We start from the raw sequence: 25,026 nt of genomic DNA on the forward strand, positions 1-25,026 counted from the left end.
CATTTTAGACTCTCATAAGCATGTGGATTCCCACACAGACAGACAGCAAAGATGATCACAAGCTAAAAATGTCGGTTTTATCGACGGTAATCCTGATCTTTCTATGTTTTGAGGCTCCCTGCTGTTCTGTGTTTGCTCGGTCAATATCCTTGAAGAGCCTCGTATTAAAGCAGCAGCCTCATTTTTCCCGCTACTCTTCAGAGACTCATTGTAGAAGAAGCAGAAATAACATTATTGTTACCCTACAATAGCACGAACAGAACACTGTGAAAGGCAGCCGCACATTTGTTTGTATAATTCCTGGAAATGTAGGATCTCACTACCTGAAGTGGAACCAGACGAGACAGGGGAAAGAGAATAAATGGCAGCCCTTCATTATAAAATAACTCCTGAAATGCACTGAACATAACACATTGATGTCAGATATCTAACAGTGTGGGAGGATCCGTGGGCGGATTTTCCCTTTAAATCTCATAGTTATTGTGTCTTTTGCACATCCAGAGCACCAAGAGCACCGAACCAAAACATCAAATGTTGCTGCAATTCAAATACTTCTGCATCCGGCTGCATCAGAGTGTGTAGGTGGGTGAGTAAATTTATGGAGTCAGACGCGGGATAATGTGAGAACGCTGTGGTACAGTGCGACAATAAAAATCCATGAGATGTGGTTGATTGTATTGTTTTGAAAGCTGGGCATGAGTATGCCTTTTTACTGCTGATATATTTTTGAAACAGGTTGTATATGTAAAATTCAGCCCTCTGAGCCGACACATCCAGGTATTGGAAAAAGCATCAATTTGGTGTAAAAGGACATCCATTAGGACCTCTTGGTCACTTCCATTAAGGCGCCGACTGTGCCTGAACCCGGCCGTGTGACGCACAGTACGTCTGCCGTGCTCTGATTTGTCAAAAAATATGATTGTAAGTGACTGCCTGGGCTTTTATTGAATAAGAGTAGCTCTGCTGATGCAAGAGGAAATCAATAAGACGCCTGTGTTCTCTCTCTGTGTGAAATTACTGAGACGAGTCGGTTCATGAGATGGAGATGCTTCTCTCACATGCATGATGATAGGATTGCCCCACATTTGAACTACTCTGTAAGTATTGTTTATCTCAGTGGTTTCAACCTTTCTTCCTCAGGACCGCATCCAAGAACATAATACTCGAATCTAGGAAAAGCGTGGAGCTCCCAAGACAAGTACACTTCATTTTTAGTTGATTTCATTGACAGAATCCCAACTTAATTGGCCTACATTCACTTGTTTTTGAAAAGAGATCTAAAAACTATACATTATTTTTTACAGTGTATTAAACTTATTAAGAGGTTCTGTTAATTTTCAAGAAAAAACATAAAATTCTCGAATAACAAAAGTAGTTCATTCACGAGAAAAAACCAAGTTGTTTAATTTTTAAGATTATAAAGTCAAAAATCCAACCACTCTCTCAGGTTGGCTCCATGTAGTTTTTAACTTTTTTTTTGTTTATTTTTTTTTGATTTTTTTTTAGTGTTAGAAATTCATGATTTAAAAAACAGGAAATTTTTGACTTTCTTATGTCAAAAAAACTCAGAATTTTTGGTTTTTTTCTCATAAATGTTTGACTTTTTAAACTCTAAAGTTCTGATAATTTTTTGATATTACACTGTTCTAAATTGATTAATTTAAAAGCTTAAAATATTTTAGTCTCTAATGTCAAAATTTAAAACTCTTTAAACTCTAAAATGCTAAGTTTGCTTTTTTTGTAAATTTCAGATTTTATAATCTCAAAAATTGTGTAATTATTGACTTATGAATTAAAAGATTCTATTTTTTATCTTTAGGTTTGCTTCATACGCCCTATACATTTTGTTTCTTATCATGATTTTTATGAATATAAATACATCTAATTTTGACAATGTCAGAGCAGACAAGGTCCTACTTCCCCTTCTAAGAATGTGTGAAAACCAAAACTTTAAACTTCTGAGATTATAAAGTTGAAAAACCACAGTTTTCAGTTTGGCTTCTTGTAGTTTTTTGATATTACACTGTTCTAAATTTACAATTTTAAAAACTTGAAATATTTGTTTTTCTAATGTAAAAATTTCTGACTTTTTAAACTTTGCTTAAAGTTTGCTTTCTTTTAAATATCTGACTTTATAAGCTCAAAAATTTAAAAATCTGAAACTTTAGATTTTTCTGCCCATAAATAAACAGATTCCCTTTTTTTATCTTTAGGTTTTGCCTAGTACACCCTGATTAATTTTGTTTCTAATAATGATTTTTTTTTAGATAAATACATCTAATTTTGACAACGTCAGAGCAGACAGGGTCTTCACCCCCATCTCCACCCTCACCCCTGAGACCTTTGCCTGCCAACAATTATAAAGAGGAGCTGTTTATTTTCTGGAAAAAAAAGTTTAAGGTATTGTCAGGTTTGGAAGGTCATTCATTTGTGAGAAAAAAAAATGTTAGTTTTTTTACTTTAAAAGATGTAAATGTATATAAACCAAAATTTAGATTTTTTTTGAGCTTATGAAGTTGATAATCCAACTTAAATTTTTGACATTACACTTTTCAAATTTATGATTTTGAAACCTGAAATATTTGAGTTTCCAATGTCAAAATTTTCAGCTTTTTAAACTTGGGAAATTTAGAGTTTTCTTGTAAATTTCAGACCTTTGAAAATCTGAAATTCAGAGTTTGCTTTCTTGTAAATAAATGACTTTATACTGTCAACAATTTCAAAATCTTTGCCAAAAGTGATTTTTTTCTCATAAATTAACGGACTCTTTCTTTTTGTTCATCTTTAGGTCAGCCCTGATAATACGCAGTCATGCATTTTTTTTTTAATCATGATTTTTAAAATATATATGTATATATGTCTTATTTTGACAACGTCACAGCAGACAGGATCCTACGCCACCCCTGAGATCTTTGGCGCCCCCTTTAGGGGTTTTTAAAAACTTAAAATAATTGAGTCTCTAATGTCAAAACTTAAGACTTTTTAAACTCTGAAATTTCACGTTTTTCTTGTAAATTTCCGTCTTTTTAAGCTCTAAAATTCAGTTTTCTATCATGTAAATATACGACTTTACATAAGTTAGAAAAATTGATGGGGTTTTTTTTTTCCCAAGTGGGGATTCAGGTCGGCCTTTTCTTAGATATGAGTCGGGGTGGGGCTAAGAGTAAAAGATTGGGAATCATAGTGTTATTTAGAATATATATTCTTCTAATTTTGACAACGCCAGAGCAGACAGGCCCAACGCCATTCCTGAGATCTTTGGCGCCTCTTTTGGGGTTTTTAAAAACTTGAACTATTTCATTTTTTTATACTCAGAAGTTTCATGTTTTTCTTGTTATTTTTTTTAACTTTTTAAGCTCTAAAATTCCGTAAATAGGGGTAAATATACAACTTTACAAGAGATGGAAAACTTGATGTTTATTTTTTCCAACTGGGTCTTCGGGGTTTGGCTTTCCTGAGATATGAGCCGGGGCGAGGCTAAGCGTAAAAGATGACCCCCCATTTTGGGGTTATTAAAAACTTGAAATGATTGAGTCTTTAATGCCAAATTTAAGACTTTTTAAACTCAGAAATTTCCCGTTTTTTTTCTGTTATTTTCTGACATTTTAAGCTCTAAAATGTCAAGTTTCTTTCATGTCAATATACAACTTTTTATGAGTTGGAAAAATTAATGTTTATTTTTTCTAAGTGGGTCTTTGGGGTTAAGCTTTTCTTAGATATGAGTCGGGGTGGGGCTAAGGGTAAAAAGTTGGGAACCTCTTTGTTATTTAAAATATATATTCATGTTATTTTGACAACACCAGAAAAGACAGGGCTCCACACCATTCTTGAGATCTTTGGCGCCCCCGTTGGGGTTTTTTAAAAACTTGAAATATTTGAGTCTCTAATTTCAAAATTTAAGACTTTATAAACTTGGAAGTTTCACGTTTTTCTTGTAAATATCCGACTTTTTAATCTCTAAAATTCCGGGTTTTCTTTCATGTAAATACATGACTTTACATGGGATGGAAAAATTGATGTTTTCTTTTTTCCAAGCGGGTCTTCGGAGTTAAGCTTTTCTTAGATAAAGGTTGGGAACCACTTTATTATTCAAAAATACATCTAATTTGACAACGCCAGAGGAGACAAGGCCCCATGCCACCCCTGAGATCTTTGGTGACCCCCTTTAGTAGGGCCTGGACACCATGGTGGGAACTACTGGTCTAAGGGGAAGTGAAGATTCTTTCAGCAACACTAACTCAAGCAAGTCTAGCTCCACTTTTAGAGCTCTTCCAACACTTGGTACCCTGACAGAAGGGTACCAAAAAGTAGGACGGTCTAGATCTGGTATTTCAGTATCAGTGGAAACGCTGGACTGGACCAGGTCGCTTGGTGGAACCAGCTTCAGACCTAAAAAGTACTAAAGGTTATTGTTTGTTTTGTCTATTTTAAGCAACATTGATGGTGATAGATTCAGGTCAGGGGAATACTTCGTGAATGCCCCATATAGCTCAAGTTAAACTTTCCCTTAACATCCTCTTTTATTTCCTACAGAGCAGAAGCCGTCCACTAAAAGGTACTTAGTTTTGATTTGAGGTTCATTGATAGTATAAAGCGGCGCTGCCCTCTGAACCCATGACTGTATGTTGGAAGCTCCTCTAAGTCATCCTTTAGTGCAGCATCCATCCTCTGAGCGGCTTTACCGCTGACCACCGCTCGCACCTTAACAGTGCTGGGAGATTGGGGTTAGGCACGGGGCCACACAACACATCGGCGCGCAGAGGTCAAAGCCATCAAATCATCGCAGCCAGCCTGGGAGGTAGCCGAGCCCGTTTCCTGACACTTTGGGGCTGGTGGGTTTCAGAGATAACATTAGAACGACGCTGCGACGGCGACCGTGCCGTTGTCAGGCAACAGCACTGCAGCATCCTCGCAGTCTCAAACCGTCAAGACGACACTCAGGTTATTTAAAGGAGGATGATTAATGTGTTGAGAAATGGCAAGCACCTGCCCCAGCCGCACTCCCTCCCTTGTGTGGCGAGTGGGTGTATGTGTGGGTGGGTGTAAGCCAATATGCCCGCGTGTTCGCGTAATGTGATTTTGCACATATGTAGTGTATTTTTGCATATCTCTTCTTTTGTGTTCCTCTCACACTGGCACGCGTGTGTGAAATGTGGATGTGCTCGTGTGCATTGCGCTGACTGGGCCGGTGTGCTGGCAATTAGAAAAACCACCAGTGGCAAGGTGCACATTAATCATGTTCCTCAGCTGAAAGAGAGAAATGGGGCGGAGATGGGGGGAGGAGGAGGTGGAGAAAGAATAATGAGAGAGCGTGTCTGAGGTATTCAGAGCCGCTCGGTTGCACTGTTTGCTCTGACATGATGTTGGAAGCTTTTATGAATAAGCAAGGTCATGACAATAGGCCCAGACCCAGTGGGCAGAGAGGAGCGCTAGTTGATCTTTCTGTACTTTTTCCATTGGGACGACTTCAGCCGAGGCATGTGTCGCACTTTCATTGTTCCCTTATAATCTATGGTATAAAGGTGGAACTAGCTGTAGCTTAAATACACTCTTTTAAAGACACGGTGAGGTGGGAGCAGCTCCCTTTATCCCTTTGTAAATGTCAGCTGTAGGCTAATCTGTAAGGAGAAACAGGATTAGCAAAGATGAATTCAGACTATCAGCCTGCGAGCGAAGGTTGTTACCTTTGTTTCTCTTCTGAGATGATACAGTCTTGGTTATTTTAGAGATCTACGTGTAAAAATCCTAAAGAAGCTTTAAAAAGACTAGATCTAGTACTGAAGACAGGTGAGCAGGAGAGAAATACATCAGAAATGCAATCAAACTTAAGCAAACTGTCCGCTACGTAACCGATTTGACAAGTAATCGCTTCAAAAAAGCTCCAGCCAATTGCAGAATAAAAACACCTGGCTGCCATTGCACCATGAAGAAAAAAGAACACTCCAAGCAACTCAGATCAAAGGTCAAAAGTACACGTCAGGGATACTGGTTAACCAGTATTCCTGGCTACCATTACCCCATGAAGACAAAAGAACACTCTAAACAACCCAGAAAAAGGGTAAATGAAAAGTGTAAATCAGGGCTTACTGTTTAACCAGTATTTCTGGCTACCATTACACCATGAAGACAAAAGAACACTCCAACCATCTCAGAGAAAAGGTTATTGAAAGGTAGAAATCAGGGGATGGATACAAATAAATTAAGGCATTTAACATCCTTCAGAGTTCAGTTTAATCCATCATCAAGAAATGGAAGGATCTGGCAAATCTGTCTAGATCAGGTTGTCCTCACAAACTGAGTGAGCGTGCAAGAAGGAGACTAGTGAGAGAGGCCACCAAGACACCTATGACACTCTGAAGGAGTTAGAAGCTTCAGCAGCTAGCTGGCAAAGAGAAAGGCACTGTTGCAAAAAAAACAGATTAAATCTGGACTAGCATTCACTGAAGATCTTTGGGGGGGGGGCTGTCTGCTCTGACGTTGTCAAACTTAGATGAATATATTGCTGGCTTTGGGCCAAACCCTTGTATCTCCAAAATCACCACTTTTTAAGGAATGAAAATGATTTAACACTAAATTGTTATAGTCAAGCATCTTTGTGACGCTTTTCATTGCTTTACTATCCGTTATAACCCACTGACATACGTAAAAGGTGACTAATTGCACTGATTTATGAAAAAAATGTAAAATCATAAAGTGGTGATACGAGCTCGGAGCCTGACGCCATCAATACATATTCTTTTCAAACATAATGTATGTGGGCGTATAAGGGCCACTCAAAAGACCTTAGAAATACAAAGAGGATCATTTAAAGGAGACTTAATTTAGCCCGTTAAGACAAGTTTATATTGGTCTAAGGGGTCCCCAAAACATGCTTGTGAAGTTTGTTGCTGAAAAACCACTCCAGTATTGGATTTTTGCATGTCTAAAAACCTCTCTGATTCAGCCCTGCTGAGGACGAGCCGTTTCTGTGTCTGTAGCTTTAAATGTTAAAGAGCTTTCCTCTCAGGAAATGGATGTGGCTCTCCTGATCCTTCAGGAGAGGAGGGAGGAACTTTCTTCCAAACAGGGAGGGCAAACTGAACCTGGGGGCGGGGCTAACTCTCCACATGACATCATGAGGGGAAAATGTGAGAACAGCTTGTTTCAGCACACATTTTCTAAAAGGTGGAGAAAGAGAGGGGGGAGAGAATGGATTTTTCTGATTCTTGGGGGGATTGTGGACAGGCCAGCAGCACATAAATTTGATAGAGAAGCCTGAAAAAGTGTATTTTGCATAATATCCAAAAAATCAAACTTTTTGCAAAAAAAAAAAAAAAAGTTTTGAACTTATAAAATTATATATTTACAAGAAAAGAAAGTCAGAATTTCCAAGTTTAAAAAGTTTTTTGAGAGAAAAAAATATAATTTCATTGTTGGAAAAGTCTTAAATTTTGACATTAGTTATGCAAAAAATAGTGAAAAAATGTTTTTTTTTGATTGAGAATTTCATGTTTTTTTCTTAAAAATTAGAAGTTTCTCTTAATTATTTTTTTTCTTGAGTAGCCCTGGAATAATGGATAGTTTCTAAATAGCTCTTTTCCCAAGAACAAGTGTATGTAGGCATATTATTTTGTTTGTGAATTAAAACAATTAAAAGTAATTTATTTAATTGATTTTTCAAGTGGATCTTAGGGGGCTTAGTTTTCTAGAAAGTAGTGGTGGGGGGGGGCTAAGCAAAAAGGTTGGGATCTACTGATCTACACTCAGTACCCCATCATGACAGAGTGATAACAGAATTTTAGAAATTTTTGCAAATACATTAAAACATGAAGACTGAAATATCACATTGATGTAAGTATTCAGACCAATTACTCAGTACTTAGTTGAAGCATCTTTTGCAGTAGATTCAGCCTCGAGTCTTTTTGAATAAGACCCAGGAAGTTTTGCACACCAGGATTTGGGAATTTCCTGCCTTTCTTTGCAAAGAGATGTTCAATAGGGTCCAAGTCAGGGCTCTGGCTGACCCACCTCAGACTGGTAGAACAATTTTCATTGAGGATGTTTCTGTCTTTTATTCCATTCTATTTCCTTCAACCCTGACCAGTCCCCATGTCCCTGCTGCTGAGAAGCATCCCCACAGCTTGATGCTGCCACCACCGTGCTTCACTGTTGGGATTAGCGCTGCCTGGTTTCCTCCAGACATAACGTTTAGAATTGTTTACAGTTTAAAGGTGGAAAGTTTGACTTTATAAATAAGAACATTTCAAGTGTCTAAAGTCACAAATATGCATCTCAAAAGCTCTGGGATTTGGTCCTAAATGTTCAATTTTTTAAAACGACAAAAATCTTTTTTTTCCTTGTGAATTTTCAGCTTTATAAAGTGGAAAATTTTGAGTGTTTTCAGGTGAATTTCACTCTCAATAAACTCAAAAAGTCTGAGTTTACTTTCTTGTAAATATATGACCTTTAAATCCCCAAATATATTTTTTTGAGAATTGAAGGATCCTCTGTATTTTTGGCTCTAAGATGCTGTGGTAATGATAGAATCCCTGAGCAGAGGAGCTACAAACATCCCACTTTCCCCCTTTAAATGTAAGCATTTGTCTTGCTGTTAATTAGAAAGCACAATCATTGCTCTCTTCCACATCTCTATGACAAAAATACTATCTAGAAACAGCATTTATATTGAAGAGCATGGAGAGTTTTTGAACTGAAACGAAGTTCTAGCGCAGACATAAATCGTAAGTGACAGGTTTGTGATATGTCCAAGAGCAGCCGAGCCTGAGATGACTTTGTGTGTCTATTTTCTGTGGCCAGAAAGGTTTGAGGAGTCGGGTTGTGACAGGAGGTTTTCTTGGATGAACTCTTGGACAAACAGGGGCTGTCTGGACCGAGGAAACTGAATAAACGCCTCTCTTATGAATCCTGCTGTGCTGCCCTTGATAAAACCTTACGCTGCAGGAGCTGTTGTCTTCATATGCAAACTATAAATTCTGTCTTTTTATAGCAACCAGGTTTTATTGCCTGCTGATGTTCTCTGCAAAACAATTTCCCAGTCTCCAAACTCATCTGATAAAGTTTTCTCTCTCTTCTTTTGTTTTACAGATGTATGATTGCTGATGAGGTAAGCACACACAACGCTGGCTCAGGAAATCTATTTCCAAAAAAAAAAAAAAAAATGAACCTGGGAGTTCTCAGCATGCCTTCCAAATTAATTTGTCAGCCCCATGCAGCACTCCCACGTGTCTAATCGGTTTTGACACAAGAATCATTCTGAGACCTTATTACTCTTGGGCCTCACATCAGCTCGGCCGTCATATGCAATTTACTGCAGACTCCGCGCACGATTGACTTGTTTTTCTTCCCCCTCTGCCCGTGTGTTGATTTGGTCTGTCCAGATGGGTCTTGGGAAGACGGTGCAGGCCATCGCCGTGGCGTACGCCTTCAGGAAGGAGTGGCCCCTCCTGGTGGTGGTGCCCTCGTCCCTGAAATATCCCTGGATAGAGGAGCTGGAGAGGTGGATCCCTGAGCTGCAGCCCAGAGACATCAACCTGGTGGAGAACAAGAGTGACACCATGTAGGTCATCCCACTTCTACCTCAGTCCCTCCAAATCACCAGTCATGCTATAAAACATTAGCATCTGTTATTAGTTTGATAACATACGGACGGTTTGGTTTGTGCCTGGTGTGGGGATCATGGTTCAGTACCAAGGGGGGATAAAGGGATGAGCCAAGCTGGAGGTCAGCATCATCATGGTCCTTTGTAAAGTTAAACTGTGATTACAATATTTACACATTTAACCCGAAGAATAACCGCTCTTATCAAAGCAATAAAAAAAGGGTTTTCATTTATTTATGCTGTTGTAAAATTAAAGCCTTTTTCAAACTGTAACCCGGTTTTTTAAAATAGAATGACCTTTTTATTTGTAAAGTAAATGATGTGGATGGGCACACTGAACCAAACTATTAAGAAAGTAATGCCAGATTTCATAGCTGGGCCAGAATGTGCACAAACGTCAGGATGCATAAAGTAGAAGAAACTGAGACAACTTTCTAAAAAGAATATAATAATTGTGAAAAGAGACAAAAATGGGTAAAAAGTAGTTTTAAAAAATGACATAAGTGGGTTAAAAGCAGCAATAGGGACAAAAATGGAAAAAAAAATGAAATAATGGGTGAAAAGTGGCAAATATGGGGTAAGTTGACCAAAAGAAGTGCTAAAAATGGACAAAAAGTGGCAAAAATTGGTTGAAAGTGGCAAGATGCAGCTGACAAAGGCAAAATGTTGTAACAAGATGTTGAAAAAATGGGCAAATAGTGACAAAATGAAGCAACAAAGTTGAAAAAAAGTGTCAAAAATGGGTGAAAAGGTGCAAAAATAGGATTAGAGTGGCAACAAAGAGAGGACAAATATGGGGGGAAAATGGGTGAAAAAGGGCAAAAAAGAAGTTGCAGATATGGGCAAAAATAGATGAAAAGTGTCAAAAATGGGGTAAGTTGACAAAAAGAAGTGCTATAAATGGACAGAAAAGTGACACAAATTGGTAAAAGGGAAAAACAATGGTAAAACAAAAGTGTGAAAAAATGGGTGAAAGACAAACAGAAATAGTAAAAAAATTGGTTAAAATGGCAAAATGCAGCTGACAAAGGCAAAATGTTGCAAAAAGATGTTGCAGAAATGGACAAATAGTGGCAACATGTAGCAAAAAAATCGTTAATGGAGAAAGTGTCAAAAAACGGGTGAGAAAGGGCAAAAACAGTATTAAAGTGGCATAAAAGAAGACAGAAATATGTAAAAAATGGGTGAAATGGGGAAAATTGAAGTTGCAGATATGGGCAAAAATAAATGAAAAGTGTCAAAAATGGGGTAAGTTGACAAAAAGAAGTGCTATAAATGGACAGAAAAGTGACACAAATTGGTAAAAGGTAAGAACTGGTAAAAAAAAGGGGGGGGGGGGCAAAAAATGGGTGAAAGACAAAAAATGGGTGAAAAAGGGTGAAAAGTGACAAAATGCAGCTGACAAAGGCAAAATGTTGCAAAAAGATGTTGCAGAAATGGGCAAATAGTGGCAACATGTAGCAAAAAAAATGTAAATGAATAAAGTGGAAAAATGGGTGAAAAAGTACAATATCAGGATCAAAGCGGTGACAAAGTTCCAAAAAATGTCAAAAAGAAGCAACAAAAATTGGTCAAAAAGTGGCAAAAAATTGGGTAAGCTTGCCAAAAGAAGAGGCCAAAATGGGCAAAAATTAGTAAAAGTGAAAAAATGGTTGAAAAAGAGGCAAAGATTGGGTAAAGATAAGATAAGATATTCCTTTATTAGTCCAACAATGGGAAATTCCAATTTACAGCAGCAAAAAAGTGTCTTATACAAAGCAGGTCATTGGCAACAGAAACACAATGGAAACAGAGGACAAATAAAAGTAGTTTTCAAGAACTAATAAATACAAAAATACAAAATATGGAATATAAAAACGTCAACTTACAAAATATAAATAGTATTTACAAACAGTTATGTACAGGTTTGATATATTACAGATTGGGTGTGGTGGAGATATTCATATGTACACCTGTATACACATATACATACACAAATAGATATACAAACGTGTGTACAGATTATACAAAGTCAAACAAGAAATGGTAAAAATGAGTTAGAATGGCAAAATGTTGCAGAACAGGGTAAAAAGTGGCAAAATGTATTCAAAAAAAATTGTAAGTAAACAAAGTGGCAAAAAGAAGTGGCAAATATGAGTTAAAAAAAGAGAAAAAGTGGCCAAAAAATGGTTAAGCTGACAAAAAGAAGTGGCCAAAATGGACAAAAAGTAGCAAAAAAGTGGTATAATGGGTACAATTGGCAAAAAGAGGCAAAGAATGGGTGAAAGGCAGTCAAAAAATGTCAACAATGGTTAAGATGACAAAAGGTGGCTACAATATGCAAAAGTTGCAAAAAGATGTTGCAGAAATTGGAAAATTGTTAAATGCGTAAGAAGGGCAAAAAACGGTATAGTTGGCAAAAGACTGGGAGAAATGGAATACAGGTGGTAAAAAATATGACAAAAATGGGTTAAAGTGGCGAAAATTGGCAGTAAGACGTAAAACTGGCGTAGATGGGCAATGATGGACATGAAGTGTCAATAAATGGATGAAAAGTTACCAAAAAGTAGCAAAAATGGGATAAAAGTGGTAAAATCGTTCCCAAAAGTGGCAAAAAATTGTGAAAAATGACAAAAAGATGTGGCAATAATTATTTTAAAAAAGATTTTATTAATAATAATGATTTATAATTTTGAACATTTTACCCTCTACCTGTACGAGCCTTCCAGGGCCGGATGAGAAGCGTCACCACAGCATGATGCTGCCACCACCGTGCAATTCTTGGATTCCGCCAACCATAGCATCTTGTCTGATGGCTAGTGAGTACCACTCTGGTCTCCAGTCCAAAAACCTTTTTTTTTTTTCTACTTTACCATAGTAGCCTGGTTTTTTAGACATGGTATTTTCATCTCATTTACACGGTACCGGTTGCGCCAAAGCTTTGCATTCCTTCTGTGAATGCGGCCCTGAGTCTCATGTGTCTTGTTATTGCTCTATCTCCCACCAATTGGTGATAATGCACCTAAAGAGATTGAAAATAATGTGAGCGCACTTTCTGTGGAGAGTGAGAGTGAGGCGGTGTGATAGACAGAGAGGCTGCTGCTGACAATTTCATCTCAAACTGTCCCTCTGTGTCAGGAGCCGGCATGGGCCCCGATGTTTGACAGCGCTGACAGACAAATCATGTCAAAGCACCGTCTGCAATATTGAACAAGAGCTGAGATTTTTTTTTCCGCGCGGGGAGTGGAAAAACGCTGTCACAGACAAATGTGCCTCATTTTCACAGCTGTTTATATTGATCCAGGTTTGCAGACTAATGTTGCATACTTTCTTATAATCAGCTCAACTTTCCTGTAGTTTTATTTTTGAATGAAGGAAACTTTCTCTGTGACTTGGAGGGGAATAAAACCTCTGCACCTCACATCTCAGATGAGGCGCAAAGAGGTTGTGAAAGCCTTCGGGGGGAAAAGGCGTCCTTGAACTGGATGTGTTAATGACTGAACGGGGAGGCAAGAAAAAATTATGCAGCACCACCTCTCAGCATTTTGTCTCGCGTTCTTTTGTAGAACATGAACGGCACCTGAGGTTTATTTCAGCTCAGGGTGCGTGTGCGGTAGAGCTGCCGAGGTGAAGAATTAGAGGCTGCCAGATGCTGGAAATGTTTTTGATTTTCTCTGAGATTCTTATTGAGTTTCACGCGGCTGAATGTCGCTGCTGTGTTTGTTTGTTTATCCCCGTGTTTGTGTGAGGACTTTCTCGGAAAATACAGAAATTGCAGTACAGCCCCGGAATGGATTTCTTAAGAGCTAGAGAAGAAGAGATGTAGGGGGAAAAAAAACCTGCAGCCCTGCTTTGTGCATGGCAGAGTCTTCCTTTGTGTGCTCTAACATTTATCAAATCCACACACCCTTTTTAAATAGTCTGGTTTACTTTACCTTGAGGGCTTAGTTGCAGAGTCAATAAACAGTGGTGCATTTAAACAGATGTTTGGTTTGTTTTTACTTTGAGCTGCTGACACACATTTGTCAGTTTAAAGGTAAGTACTGCAGCTACAGCCACACTTTGAAGATAAGGGAGGCAATGCCTTCTTCCTTCTGTATCTGTCCATTTCTTATAAAAACATGTTGTGTTTCAAGAGTTTAAAGAAATCAACCCAACTAAATATCATAGCTGCAAGCCGTTCACGCCCTTAAAACAACAACGAACTGGTTTCAGAATTCCCAAAGTTTAAAAGCAAGAGCAATCAAGCACTCTTGTCATCATCATAAAGCCTGAAGCATTTCAATAACAGTACTCAAAGTTGAACCATTCGTCTTCCATTCATCAGATTGGAGTAGAATTTCCTGTGCATGTTTAAGAGACAGCCCAGAAGGTCTCCAATGCAGTTCATTAAAATTGAGCTAAGACATTTTTAGTTATGAGCAAATGTGATAGACCACACCCACTTTCCTCAATCAATTTGGTTTGATTTGTGCTTGCCTTCGCAGCTATCATCGCAAAGTGGATTGGCTAGATTCCATATCTGTCATCAGGTAGCTCAACCTTAACCCACGAGAACCCACCGTGACACAGGTTTCACATGAACTTTAAATGTCCTGTAAGAGACCTTGCATAGCTTTTCTCTTGACTTAAACCAGTGTTACTCAACCCTGCTCAACCAAAGAGCCGGATTGTTGAAAAATACCTTTGCAAGAGGCACAATCTGAGTAGTGAAATGTGGCAAAAATGGCTTGAAGTAGCAATAAAAGTAAGTTAAAGTTGGCTAAAATGGTCAAAAAGGAGCAAAAATGGGTGAAAAGGGGTGAAAATGTGGAGAAAAAGTAGGAAAAGGGGAAAAGGGTCAAAAGGTAGCTAAAATGGGAGTGAAGTAGGGCTGTCGCGATATGCCAATATTGATGATAATCGTGGTACTAAAAAATAAAATTTCAATATTGTGTTAAAAATGTGCATATGATAATATCATGTAAATGATCCAGTGCCACTTGAACATAGTTTGTTTTCTACATCCACCCGTTTTCTTCTGCCCTGCTTCGTCTCCCTCCTGTAGCACCCCAACAACCCCTCCCCCTTCCTCCTCAGGAGCTGCAGTACCTCCTTAGACAGGTATTTTGAGTGTAATTCATCTGCCAAAAGAGAGAACACAACATATATAAAGTTAAAGATAAATATGATCAATTGTCACATTATTATTGAATTATTTTTTAAATCATGATAATATCGTTATCAGGACATTTTTTGCTCATGATAATTATGAAGTGAAAATCTGATATCGTGACAGCCCTAGTGTGAAAAAAAATTGTTGCAGGTGGCAAAAATCGATCCAAAAGTGGCAAAAACAAAGCAAAAAAAATGAGTAAAATGTGGCTAAAATGGACAAATAGCAGTCAAGAGTGGCAAAAATGGGCAAAAAATAGGAAACAAGTGGTATTTAATGGCAAAAGGTAGCTTAATTGGACGAAAAGTGGCAAAGAATGGTGAAAAGGGGCAAAAAATGGGATAAAAATGGCAATATTCAAAAAAATTGGCAAAAAGACGTGGCAAAAATGGGCAAGAAAGGGGGTATTTAATGGCAAAAGGTAGCTTAAATGGGTGAAAAGTGGCAAAAAAATGTGAAAAAGAGCAAATATGGGATCGAAGTGGCAAAAATGGGACAAAATGGGAAGCAAGTGGTATTTAATGGCAAAGCGTAGCTTAAATGGGGGAAAAGTGGCAAAGAATGGTAAAAAGGGGCAAAAAATGGGTTAAAAGTGGCAAAAATGGAAAAAAGTGGCCAAAAGAAGTGGTCAAAATGGGCAAAAATTGGTGAAAGTGAAAACATGGGTGAAAAAGAGGCAAAGATTGGGTAAGTCAAACAAGAAATGCGAAAAGTTTGCTAAAATGGGTGAAAAATGGTGAAAAGCTGTTAAAAAGTGGCTAAAAGAGTATAAAGTGGAATAACAGTTGCAAACATTGGCTTGATAAAGTATGAAAATGGGGTTCAAAAGTGAATTTAAAGTGGCATAAATGATCATAAACAGTGGTGAAAAGAGGTTGGAAAGCCCCTGTTTTGCTGATCAAGCACACATGCATTGATGTCATCATTAAACTATGACTGTGGAAGGCTCTTTCACTGGGTTTTTGTGTTGAAAAAAAAAACCCCTGAGAATGATTTTTGTTGTTTTAGCTAATTGACTTTGACTTACGCTGTATAAGTACAAATAAAAAGATCAAATTCCGCCACTTTGCAATCAAGACTGGAAAGTAAGTGTATTTTCCAATAATAGATGATAATAAATTAACCACAAAAGCCCAACGTGACATATAAGTAACATTTCCTATCCTTGACATTAGAGATAGGTGTATTTTTTAAAGTCAGAAAGTTGTACATGGTCTACTGAGTCTGTGTAATGCCCCGCCATAATTTTGCTATAACATTCTTACTGACAAAAGTGTTGAGCAATTTTTACCCCTAATATACTATCATATCATCATATTATCATATTTATTTCGTATTGTGATGTGAATCATTTCGTCTGAGACCTATCCCCTCCAGCTGTTTCAGACATTGAAGTCTACTGTACAAAAATAGTCATGTCAGTTATGCTCTTGATGGCTTTTGAAGGTCATAAAGGGACATCAACATGAATCTCAGGATGTTTCATAATGAGATAGAAATTCCTCACAGGAGCTTTAAATGTGAAATGCTACTATATTTCTGAAGTTTTACTCCGTGTACGTGTTTGTCTTTGTCCTTCCAGGGGCATCAGCAGCAGTAAGGTGACAGTACTGGGTTATGGGCTGCTCACCACAGATGCGCGCCCCCTGGTGGAGGCTCTGAGCAGGCAGAAGTTCGCTGTGGTCGTGGTGGATGAGTCACACTACCTCAAATCCAGGAGCGCAGCACGGACCAAACTTCTGGTTCCGGTCATTCAGAGCGCAAAGAGGGCCATCCTGCTCACTGGTACCCCTGCTCTTGGTCGGCCTGAAGAGGTAATATAAATATATTTTCAATCCTTATAAACGTCTTTCTTTATTTTCTTATTACATTTGAGGAAGAAAAGTTTAGAAAGTCTGAAGAACAGTGTGAAGATCATAACAATGCACGCAAAGAGGTCATTTGTGGTTGTTTTCTCAAGACTTATTTAGCTTGACTGCAGAAAAACAGAACATAGAAATAGACTTATTATGTGGGTGATGGAAGCATGCCATATTACTGTCTTTTCTATCAAAGGGGTGCAGCTATGTTTTTCTGGATAACAAGGAAATAATTGTGGTATTTTATGAAAGCAAGCCTTGTTATCTCAAGATAATCAGATAAATTAATCCTTTAAAATTGTTAAAGCACTAAGTTATTCATTAAAAGATTCTTAGAAGAACTAACTCATCACTGAAGGAAAACATGCATTGTTATCTCAAGATGAGAGATGATGTTGTAATTTGGATATGAGGAGATGAAATTCATCTGTAAAATTAGAGAGGAAAAATGGAATTAACTCTTTGTCTTGGGAAAAAAAAAACATTTATAACCAAAACAATGAGAGTATAAGTCACTGGCTTGCGAAAACTACTGAAACCAACATGTTATAACAGGAAAATTAGCATTATCCTTGGCTAACCATGTAAGAAGTTGAAATCTTTTGAGGCGAAATAGCTTGGGTGTTTATTTTAATAAGAAAAGTCAGGATCTTGATATAATCAATGTCTGTTACAGAAAGACAGGCTTTTTTTTTCTCCATAGATGTTAAAAGAAGTGACAGTATGGAGAAAAGGTGATATTCCTGGCTACCATTACACCGCAAAGACAAAAGAACACTTCAGTCAACTCAAAGAAAAGGTTTCAAAGAAGTTTAAGTCAGGGCTACTGGTTGACCAGTATTCCTGGCTACCATTACACTATGAAGACAAATGAACACTCCAGGCAACTCAGAGAAAAGGTAATTGAAAAGTGTAAGTCATGGATACTGGTAAGTCATCATTCCTGGCTACCATTACATCACAAAGACAAAAGAACACTCCAAGCAACTCAGAGAAAAGGTAAATAAAAGAAGTCAAGGGTACTGTTCAACCAGTATTCCTGGCTACCATTACACTATGAAGGCAAAGGTACACTCCAACCAACTCAGAGAAAATGTCAATGAAAAGAAACTGGTTAAATAGAACTCCTGGATACCATTACACCATGAAGACAAAATAACACTCCAAGCAACTCAGAGAAAAGGTTTAATGAAAGGTATAAGTCAGGGAAACTGGTTAACCAGTGCTCACGGCTAGCATTACAACACGAGGACAAAAGAACAATCCAGGCAACTCAGAGGAAAGGTTTCGAAGAAGTTTAAGTCAGGGCTACTGGTTGACCAGAATTCCTGGATACCATTACACCATGAAGACAAGAGAACACTTCAATCAACTCAGAGAAAAGGCAACTGAAAAGTTTAAGTCAGGCTCCCGTTACACCATGAAGACAAAGAAACACTCCAAGCAACTCAAATAAAAGGTGTAATGAAATGTATAAGTCAGGGGTACTGGTTAACCAGTATTCCTGGCTACCATTACACCATGAAAACAAAAGAACACTCCAACCAATTCAGAGAAAAGGTAAATGAAAAGTGTAAGTCAGGGATACTGGTAAGTCAGTATTCATGGCTACCGTTACATCACAAAGACAAAAGAACACTCCAAGCAACTTGGATAAAAGGCAACTGAAAAGAGTAAGTCAGGGATACTGGTTAACCAGAACTTCTGGATACCATTACACCATGAAGACAAGAGAACACTTCAATCAACTCAGAGAAAAGGCAACTGAAAAGTTTAAGTCAGGCTCCCGTTACACCATGAAGACAAAGAAACACTCCAAGCAACTCAAATAAAAGGTGTAATGAAAGATGTAAGTCAGGGGTACTGGTTAACCAGTATTCCTGGCTACCATAACACCATGAAGACAAAAGAACACACCAGGCAATTTAGAGAAAATGTTATTGAAAATTGAAGGCACGGGATGGATACAAAAACATTTCCAAGGTACTGAAAATCCTTGGAGGCCATCGTGCAAGAAGGAAACTAGTGAGAGATGCCACCAAGACACCTATGACTACTCTGAAGCAGTTACAAGCTTCAGCAGCTGCTCGTAGAGACTCTGCATACAACAACTGTTTTCCGGGTTCCTCACCAGTCAAGCTCTATGGAAGAGTGGTGGCAGCATCATGCTGTGGGGATGCTTCTCGGCAACCAGCCCTGGAAGGCTTGGGGTAAAATGATTGCGGCAAAATATAGGAATATGGAGGGCAATCTTGTTCAATATTTATCAGATCAGAACAAGCTCTGATCTTTGAGATAGGAAGGGAGAAGCTACTTGGTAAGAGGAATCTGCTTTTGGTTGTTTCAGTTGGAAGTAGGTTGTTGGCAGTTTTGCTTAGGCTGAACGTGTTAGTTTCACTCTCTCTGCAACAATAGGTGAGGCAGTTGACGCGTGTGGCTCCCTCTATTGATTGCTAAAAGTGTAAACTGCTGGGGCGGAGTTTCACTGTAGCCCAAGCTTTAAGAGAGTTTGAATCTAAATTTGCCAGCAGAACAAGCTCTGATCTTTGAGATAGGAAGGGAGAAGCTACTTGGTAAGAGGAATCTGCTTTTGGTTGTTTCAGTTGGAAGTAGGTTGTTGGCAGTTTTGCTTAGGCTGAACGTGTTAGTTTCACTCTCTCTGCAACAATAGGTGAGGCAGTTGACGCGTGTGGCTCCCTCTATTGATTGCTAAAAGTGTAAACTGCCGGGGCGGAGTTTCACTGTAGCCCAAGCTTTAAGAGAGTTTGAATCTAAATTTGCCAGCTGGGGCGGTTAGCGGCTGTGCACAATCAACTCAATTGTGCACATCTGTGGCATATCTCTCTATATAAGTACACAGACTGCGCTGAAGCGTCAGCGTAAGCGCCAGCCCTTGTGGAAGCCCAATTGTGTGAAGACCACATTGGGTAAAGACCAGCGAGTCTACCTGTGCGAGTCCACTGAGCAAGGCCACAGACAGGCAGCACTGCCTCATAACAGTCTAACGCACCCCAGCAGTCTAACGCAACATGTGCAACCAAAAAATACAAGTCATATATGGGAACAGAAAGAAGCACAATAGTTACAGAAAACGAAACCTGCATCATCTATCCACTTTGCAGAATGCCTCTTTTCCACAACCTTTTATCACAGTTGGCCTCTGGAACTGCCAGTCTGCAGTTAACAAAGCAGAATTCATCAATTCCCTCACTAAACTGTCTAACATTCAGGTCCTAGCCCTGACAGAAACTTGGGTCCGTCCTGAGAACACTGTAACACCAACTGCTCTATCAGTTGATGCAGTGTTCTCTCATACACCTCGCTCTTCTGGCCGAGGAGGTGGCACAGGCATTATTCTTTCTCATAGCTGGAACTTCAGCCAGTTCAAACCCTTGGACAATAACACCTCATTTGAATATCATGCAGTACAGGTCACTGCCCCAATAAAGGCTTACATGGTTGTGGTATACCGCCCACCTGGGGGTCACCTGGACAACTTTATTGTGGAACTGGACATGTTACTCTCAGATATCCCTGATGATGGCACACCATTGGTTGTCATGGGTGACTTGAACATCCACTTGGATAGAGCCCAGGCTACTGATTTTATTTCACTACTGTCCTCCTTTGACTTGAAACTGGTTCAAACGCCTCCTACACACAAGGCTGGTAATACACTGGATTTGATTCTAACTCGCAATTGCTCCACGGCTAATTTGAGTGTAACACCACTTCACCTCTCTGACCACTACTTCATTCAGTTCTCACTTGGCTTACCTGAACTTCAACAATCTACTACTCAATTAAGATCATACCGCAGAAACCTTCAGTCACTTGACCCAACACAGCTGTCTGACGAGGTCTCAGCTGCACTAGCCTCATGTAACGAGTCCTTCACACTCACTGTTAACGAGGCCACAGACACATTCTGCTCCTCACTGACCTCCTCTCTGGACAAACTCTGCCCTCTGGTGTCTAAGCCTATTCGTAATACTCCACCTTGTCCCTGGCTCACTGAGGTCATCAGAACCCAAAGGGCAGGGCTCAGAGCGGCAGAGAGAAAATGGCGTAAATCCAAACAAACCACTGACTTGAGTGCTTATCAGCAAAAACTGTCCTGTTTAACCTCTGCTCTAAAATCTGCTAAGAAGGCGTTCTATCAATCAAAGATCTGTGCTGCCACTGATGCACGCAAACTCTTCTCTGCTTTTAACTCGCTCCTCTCTCCTTCAAACCCACAACCCTCCAGTATGTTGACTCAAGACATGTTCGCCTCCTACTTCACTGACAAGGTTTCTGCCATCAGCAACCAATTCTCTGAGCCTGTCCAACTCAGTTTTCTGCCACCAGCTAGTGATGCATCACTTAGCTCATTCTCTCCACTAAGTGAGAGCGAGGTCACCAGGCTTCTGCTTGACTCTAAGCCCACAACCTGTCCCCTCGATCCGATACCATCACATCTCTTGCAGGCGATTGAGCCCACAATCAGCCCTGCTGTGAGTTGTATCATTAACTCCTCTCTGTCCACAGGTGTTTTCCCAGCTGCTTTCAAGCAAGCGCGGGTTACACCACTGCTCAAAAATCCCACTCTCAACCCAGCCCTGGTTGAAAATTACAGGCCGGTCTCACTTCTCCCATTCCTATCAAAAATACTGGAGCGCACAGTCTTCAACCAGCTCTCAGAACACTTGCAGAACAATGATCTACTTGATCAGAATCAGTCTGGCTTTAGGCGGGCCACTCTACTGAAACTGCACTTTTGTCGGTAACGGAATCACTTCGCCAGCTGGTCAGTCCTCAGTTCTCTTACTGCTGGATCTGTCTGCTGCCTTTGACACAGTAAACCACCAAATCCTCCTCTCCACACTCTCTTCACTTGGTATCTCAGGATCTGCCCTACAGTGGTTTAAGTCCTACCTCACAGGGAGATCTTTTAGAGTATCATGGAAGGGAGGAGTGTCTAAACTGCATGGCTTATCAACAGGGGTGCCTCAAGGGTCTGTGCTTGGTCCCCTACTTTTCTCAATATACACCACCTCACTTGGTGCAATCATCCGCTCCCATGGCTTTTCTTATCACTGCTATGCAGACGACACACAGCTATTCCTGTCCTTTCCACCAGATGACACAACTGTCTCAGCTCGGATCTCATCCTGCCTTGCTGATATTTCTAAATGGATGAGGGAACGTCACCTTCAGCTCAACCTGCCCAAAACTGAGCTCATTATCATCCCAGCCAGTCCCACTATGGAACCGCAGATCAGTATCCAGCTTGGATCAAATAATCTCTTGCCCACTAAGTCAGCCCGGAATCTGGGTGTCATGATTGATGACCAGCTAACCTTCAAGCTCCATGTGGCCTCGATTGCTCGGTCCTGCCGTTTCGCCCTCTACAACATCAAGAGGATCAGACCCTACTTGACAGAGCATGCTACACAACTCCTGGTACAGGCTCTTATAATATCACGTATTGACTACTGTAACTCATTACTGGCAGGCCTACCTGCATGCACAGTTATACCTCTGCAGTTGATCCAGAACGCAGCAGCACGTCTGGTCTTCAACCAACCCAAGAGAGCTCATGTCACGCCTCTTTTAATCTCTCTACACTGGCTTCCAGTTGCAGCTCGCATTAAATTCAAAACTCTAATCATTGCTTACAAAGCAGTAACTAAAACTGCTCCTGTTTACCTGGAGTCCCTCATCCAGGTCTACACCCCTTCTCGCCCACTACGCTCAGCCAGCGAAAGGCGCCTGGTACTTCCAGCACATCATGCTCCTAAGTCACTAGCTCGACTCTTCTCCTCTGTTGTCCCTAAATGGTGGAATGAATTACCCAACTCCATTCGATCTACAGACTCCCTGTCTACTTTCAAGAGAAGGCTAAAGACCCAGCTCTTCAGAGAACACTTTGCACTTAGCTAGGCAATTCTCTACTGTTGTCCCCAGTAGTAGATTGAGTCTCAGCCAGACTATTCTCCACTGCTGCCCCCAGTGGTTGAATGAGTTTCCCAACTATAGTTAGCTCGCACTGTCCTGCTCTACTTCTGGGATTTCTTTGCCCAGCTCTTTGGGAATGATCCAGCACTTGGTACTTGGTAAATAGTTGTTGTGAAGCCTAATGAATGGCAATTAGTGATCCCACATTTTCCTTGATTCATTGTTGCTGTCTAAAAACAAAAAAACAAAAAAAACATAAAAACAAAAACAAAAAAAACAAAAAAAAGAAACTACATAAACAACGTATATTTTAGGTACTCTGCCTTAAACTCTACACGGCAGCACTTGCGTCCAATTGAACCTGAAGCACTTGATGGCACTTACTGATGTTGTTTCTTCTTGTCTAGATCATTGCTTGTGTTGTTCTTGCTCTCAAATGTACGTCGCTTTGGAGAAAAGCGTCTGCTAAATGACATTGTAACATTGTAACATTGTAACATTTTCCGGCAAGACAGTGACCTGAAGCATACTGCAAAAGCTGCACAGAAATGGTTTAAAGATTACAAGGTGAATGTTCATCAAAAGTGAGCATGGGCACTGAGGGCTTTCATAAAGTCTGAGCTCGTTCTCATAAAGAGGGATTAGTCGGTCACTGCGCTAACTCTGGCTTCTCACTGAGGTGTTTCTATGTAAAGTGCAGGTAGATCGCCATGGTAACTTATTCCAAAGCTGGTCACACTCAGATCCAACACTGAGAAAGCCAATTAACTCTCCGCGGCATCACTTATCCTCGAGGATACCGTCGGCTTATTTCAATAACCTTTGTTGTAAAAAAAAAAAAAAAAAACTTCATTTACAAAGCCCGATATGAAGAGACAGTGCACTGCAATAAATGAGACAAGTAATAAAAAGAAGCACACGTGGGGAGGAGGGGGGGGCTATTGAATTTAGAGACAATAAGAAGGGCTGTTCACAGGACAACAGTGTTTGGAGAGCAGCAGTCCTAGCTCTCTCCATAATGATTTATTATATCATTTTTATATATTGAAGCAGCAGCCATGCTCCATCTCTTCAGCTACCGAAGATGAAGAAGACTGGGCGAATAGAAAATCTTTTTCATTGTTGCAAAGAGAAGTCACAATACCGTATCAATAACAAGCACTGTATGTTGACTGCAGCAAAATGATAGGGTAGCATCATGCTCTGGCATTTACACCGCCTCTATCTGCCCTCCAGTCGTCACCTCAGTGCTCAGCAGCATCGTATGTTTAGCTCCTGTAATCTGTTTGTGTTTCTCACATGATTATGGCTTGATTAATTATTTCATAAACAGTTTGTTTGTAAAGAAAATCTTGGAACTCAGTTAATTATGGATATTGCAAAACATCCTGTTTGTGAGTAGTGAAGTTCTTAAGCACATACAAACAAGCCGCTGATGTTATTCATATCCTGCAGTGCAGTTTTGCTTATTAAAAATAAGACATCATTAGTAAAATTGAAAAAATCGACTGTGTTGAAAAAGCTTTTTACAATATAAAGATGTAAGAAAACCAAGATTACAGTAGAGGTTAGAGCCACAAAAACATTAAAGCTCTTGTAAGGAGTCTTTAGCTGTTTGCAAATCAGACTTAAATAATTATTGATGCCTTTTTATGACCTATAAAAGCCAACAAGACCATTATCGACACGATTAACTTTTTCTGTAGTTATCTTTAATGCATGAAACCTGAATGTGGCAGGGGATAGGTGTCAGATAAAGTGGGTAACAGCATGAAACCATTCGGCCCGTATCTGGGCTTTATGGTAGGGAAAAAAACACATAAAAGCCTACTTGGAGTTTGCAAAAAACCCACATGAAAGCCAGGCCAAGCCATGTTTGAAGAACAGTACCCTACCCTTTACAACAGACTACTCAGTGGATAACTTCACTCATGGTGCAGAAGTTCAAACTTAAAGATTGTTGCCTTTTTTGAACAACTATGGCGAAGTCACATGTTTGAAAAACAGTACACTACCATTTACTGCAGACTAAAGCTGGGGAAGTGACTAACTCAGTAGATAACTTCACTCATGGTGCAGAAGTTCAAATATTAAGATTAACACCATTTTTGGAACACCTTTGGCAAAGTCACATGTTTGAAGAACAGTTCACTACCCTTTACTGCTATCTAAAGGAGGGAAGTGAATAACCCAGTAGATAACTTCACTCATGTTGCAGAAGTTTAAACATAAAGATTTCCACAATTTTTTGAACATCTTTAGCGAAATCACGTTTGAAAAGCATTGCACTACCCTCTACTACAGACCAAAGGTGGGAGGAGACTAATGCTGCGTTCGATTGTAATCGGAACTCGGATAAATCCAACCTCCGAATTGGAAAGTGCAATAGAACAGCCCTTGAGCTCGGGACTCCGACTCGGGTAGGGTCCAAGCAGCCCAAGTCAGTCGGAATGACGTAGCAAAATGGTTTTGTGCACCGTGAGAGCCACTTTCTC

General features: G+C 39.6%; 1 protein-coding gene across 1 annotated transcript in view; it reads left to right on the plus strand.

Moving 5' to 3' along the window:
* zranb3 (zinc finger, RAN-binding domain containing 3) overlaps nt 1–25,026 on the plus strand; it is a 183,746-nt gene that overhangs the window by 11,803 nt on the left and 146,917 nt on the right. Inside the window, exons 3-5 of the mRNA XM_041781425.1 lie at nt 9,085–9,103; nt 9,378–9,556; nt 16,315–16,546. Coding sequence (XP_041637359.1) covers nt 9,085–9,103; nt 9,378–9,556; nt 16,315–16,546 — 430 coding nt within the window. The remainder of the gene's footprint in view (nt 1–9,084; nt 9,104–9,377; nt 9,557–16,314; nt 16,547–25,026) is intronic.

Source organism: Cheilinus undulatus, linkage group 24 (assembly GCF_018320785.1).
Source record: "Cheilinus undulatus linkage group 24, ASM1832078v1, whole genome shotgun sequence".
Classification (NCBI taxonomy): Eukaryota; Metazoa; Chordata; class Actinopteri; order Labriformes; family Labridae; genus Cheilinus; species Cheilinus undulatus.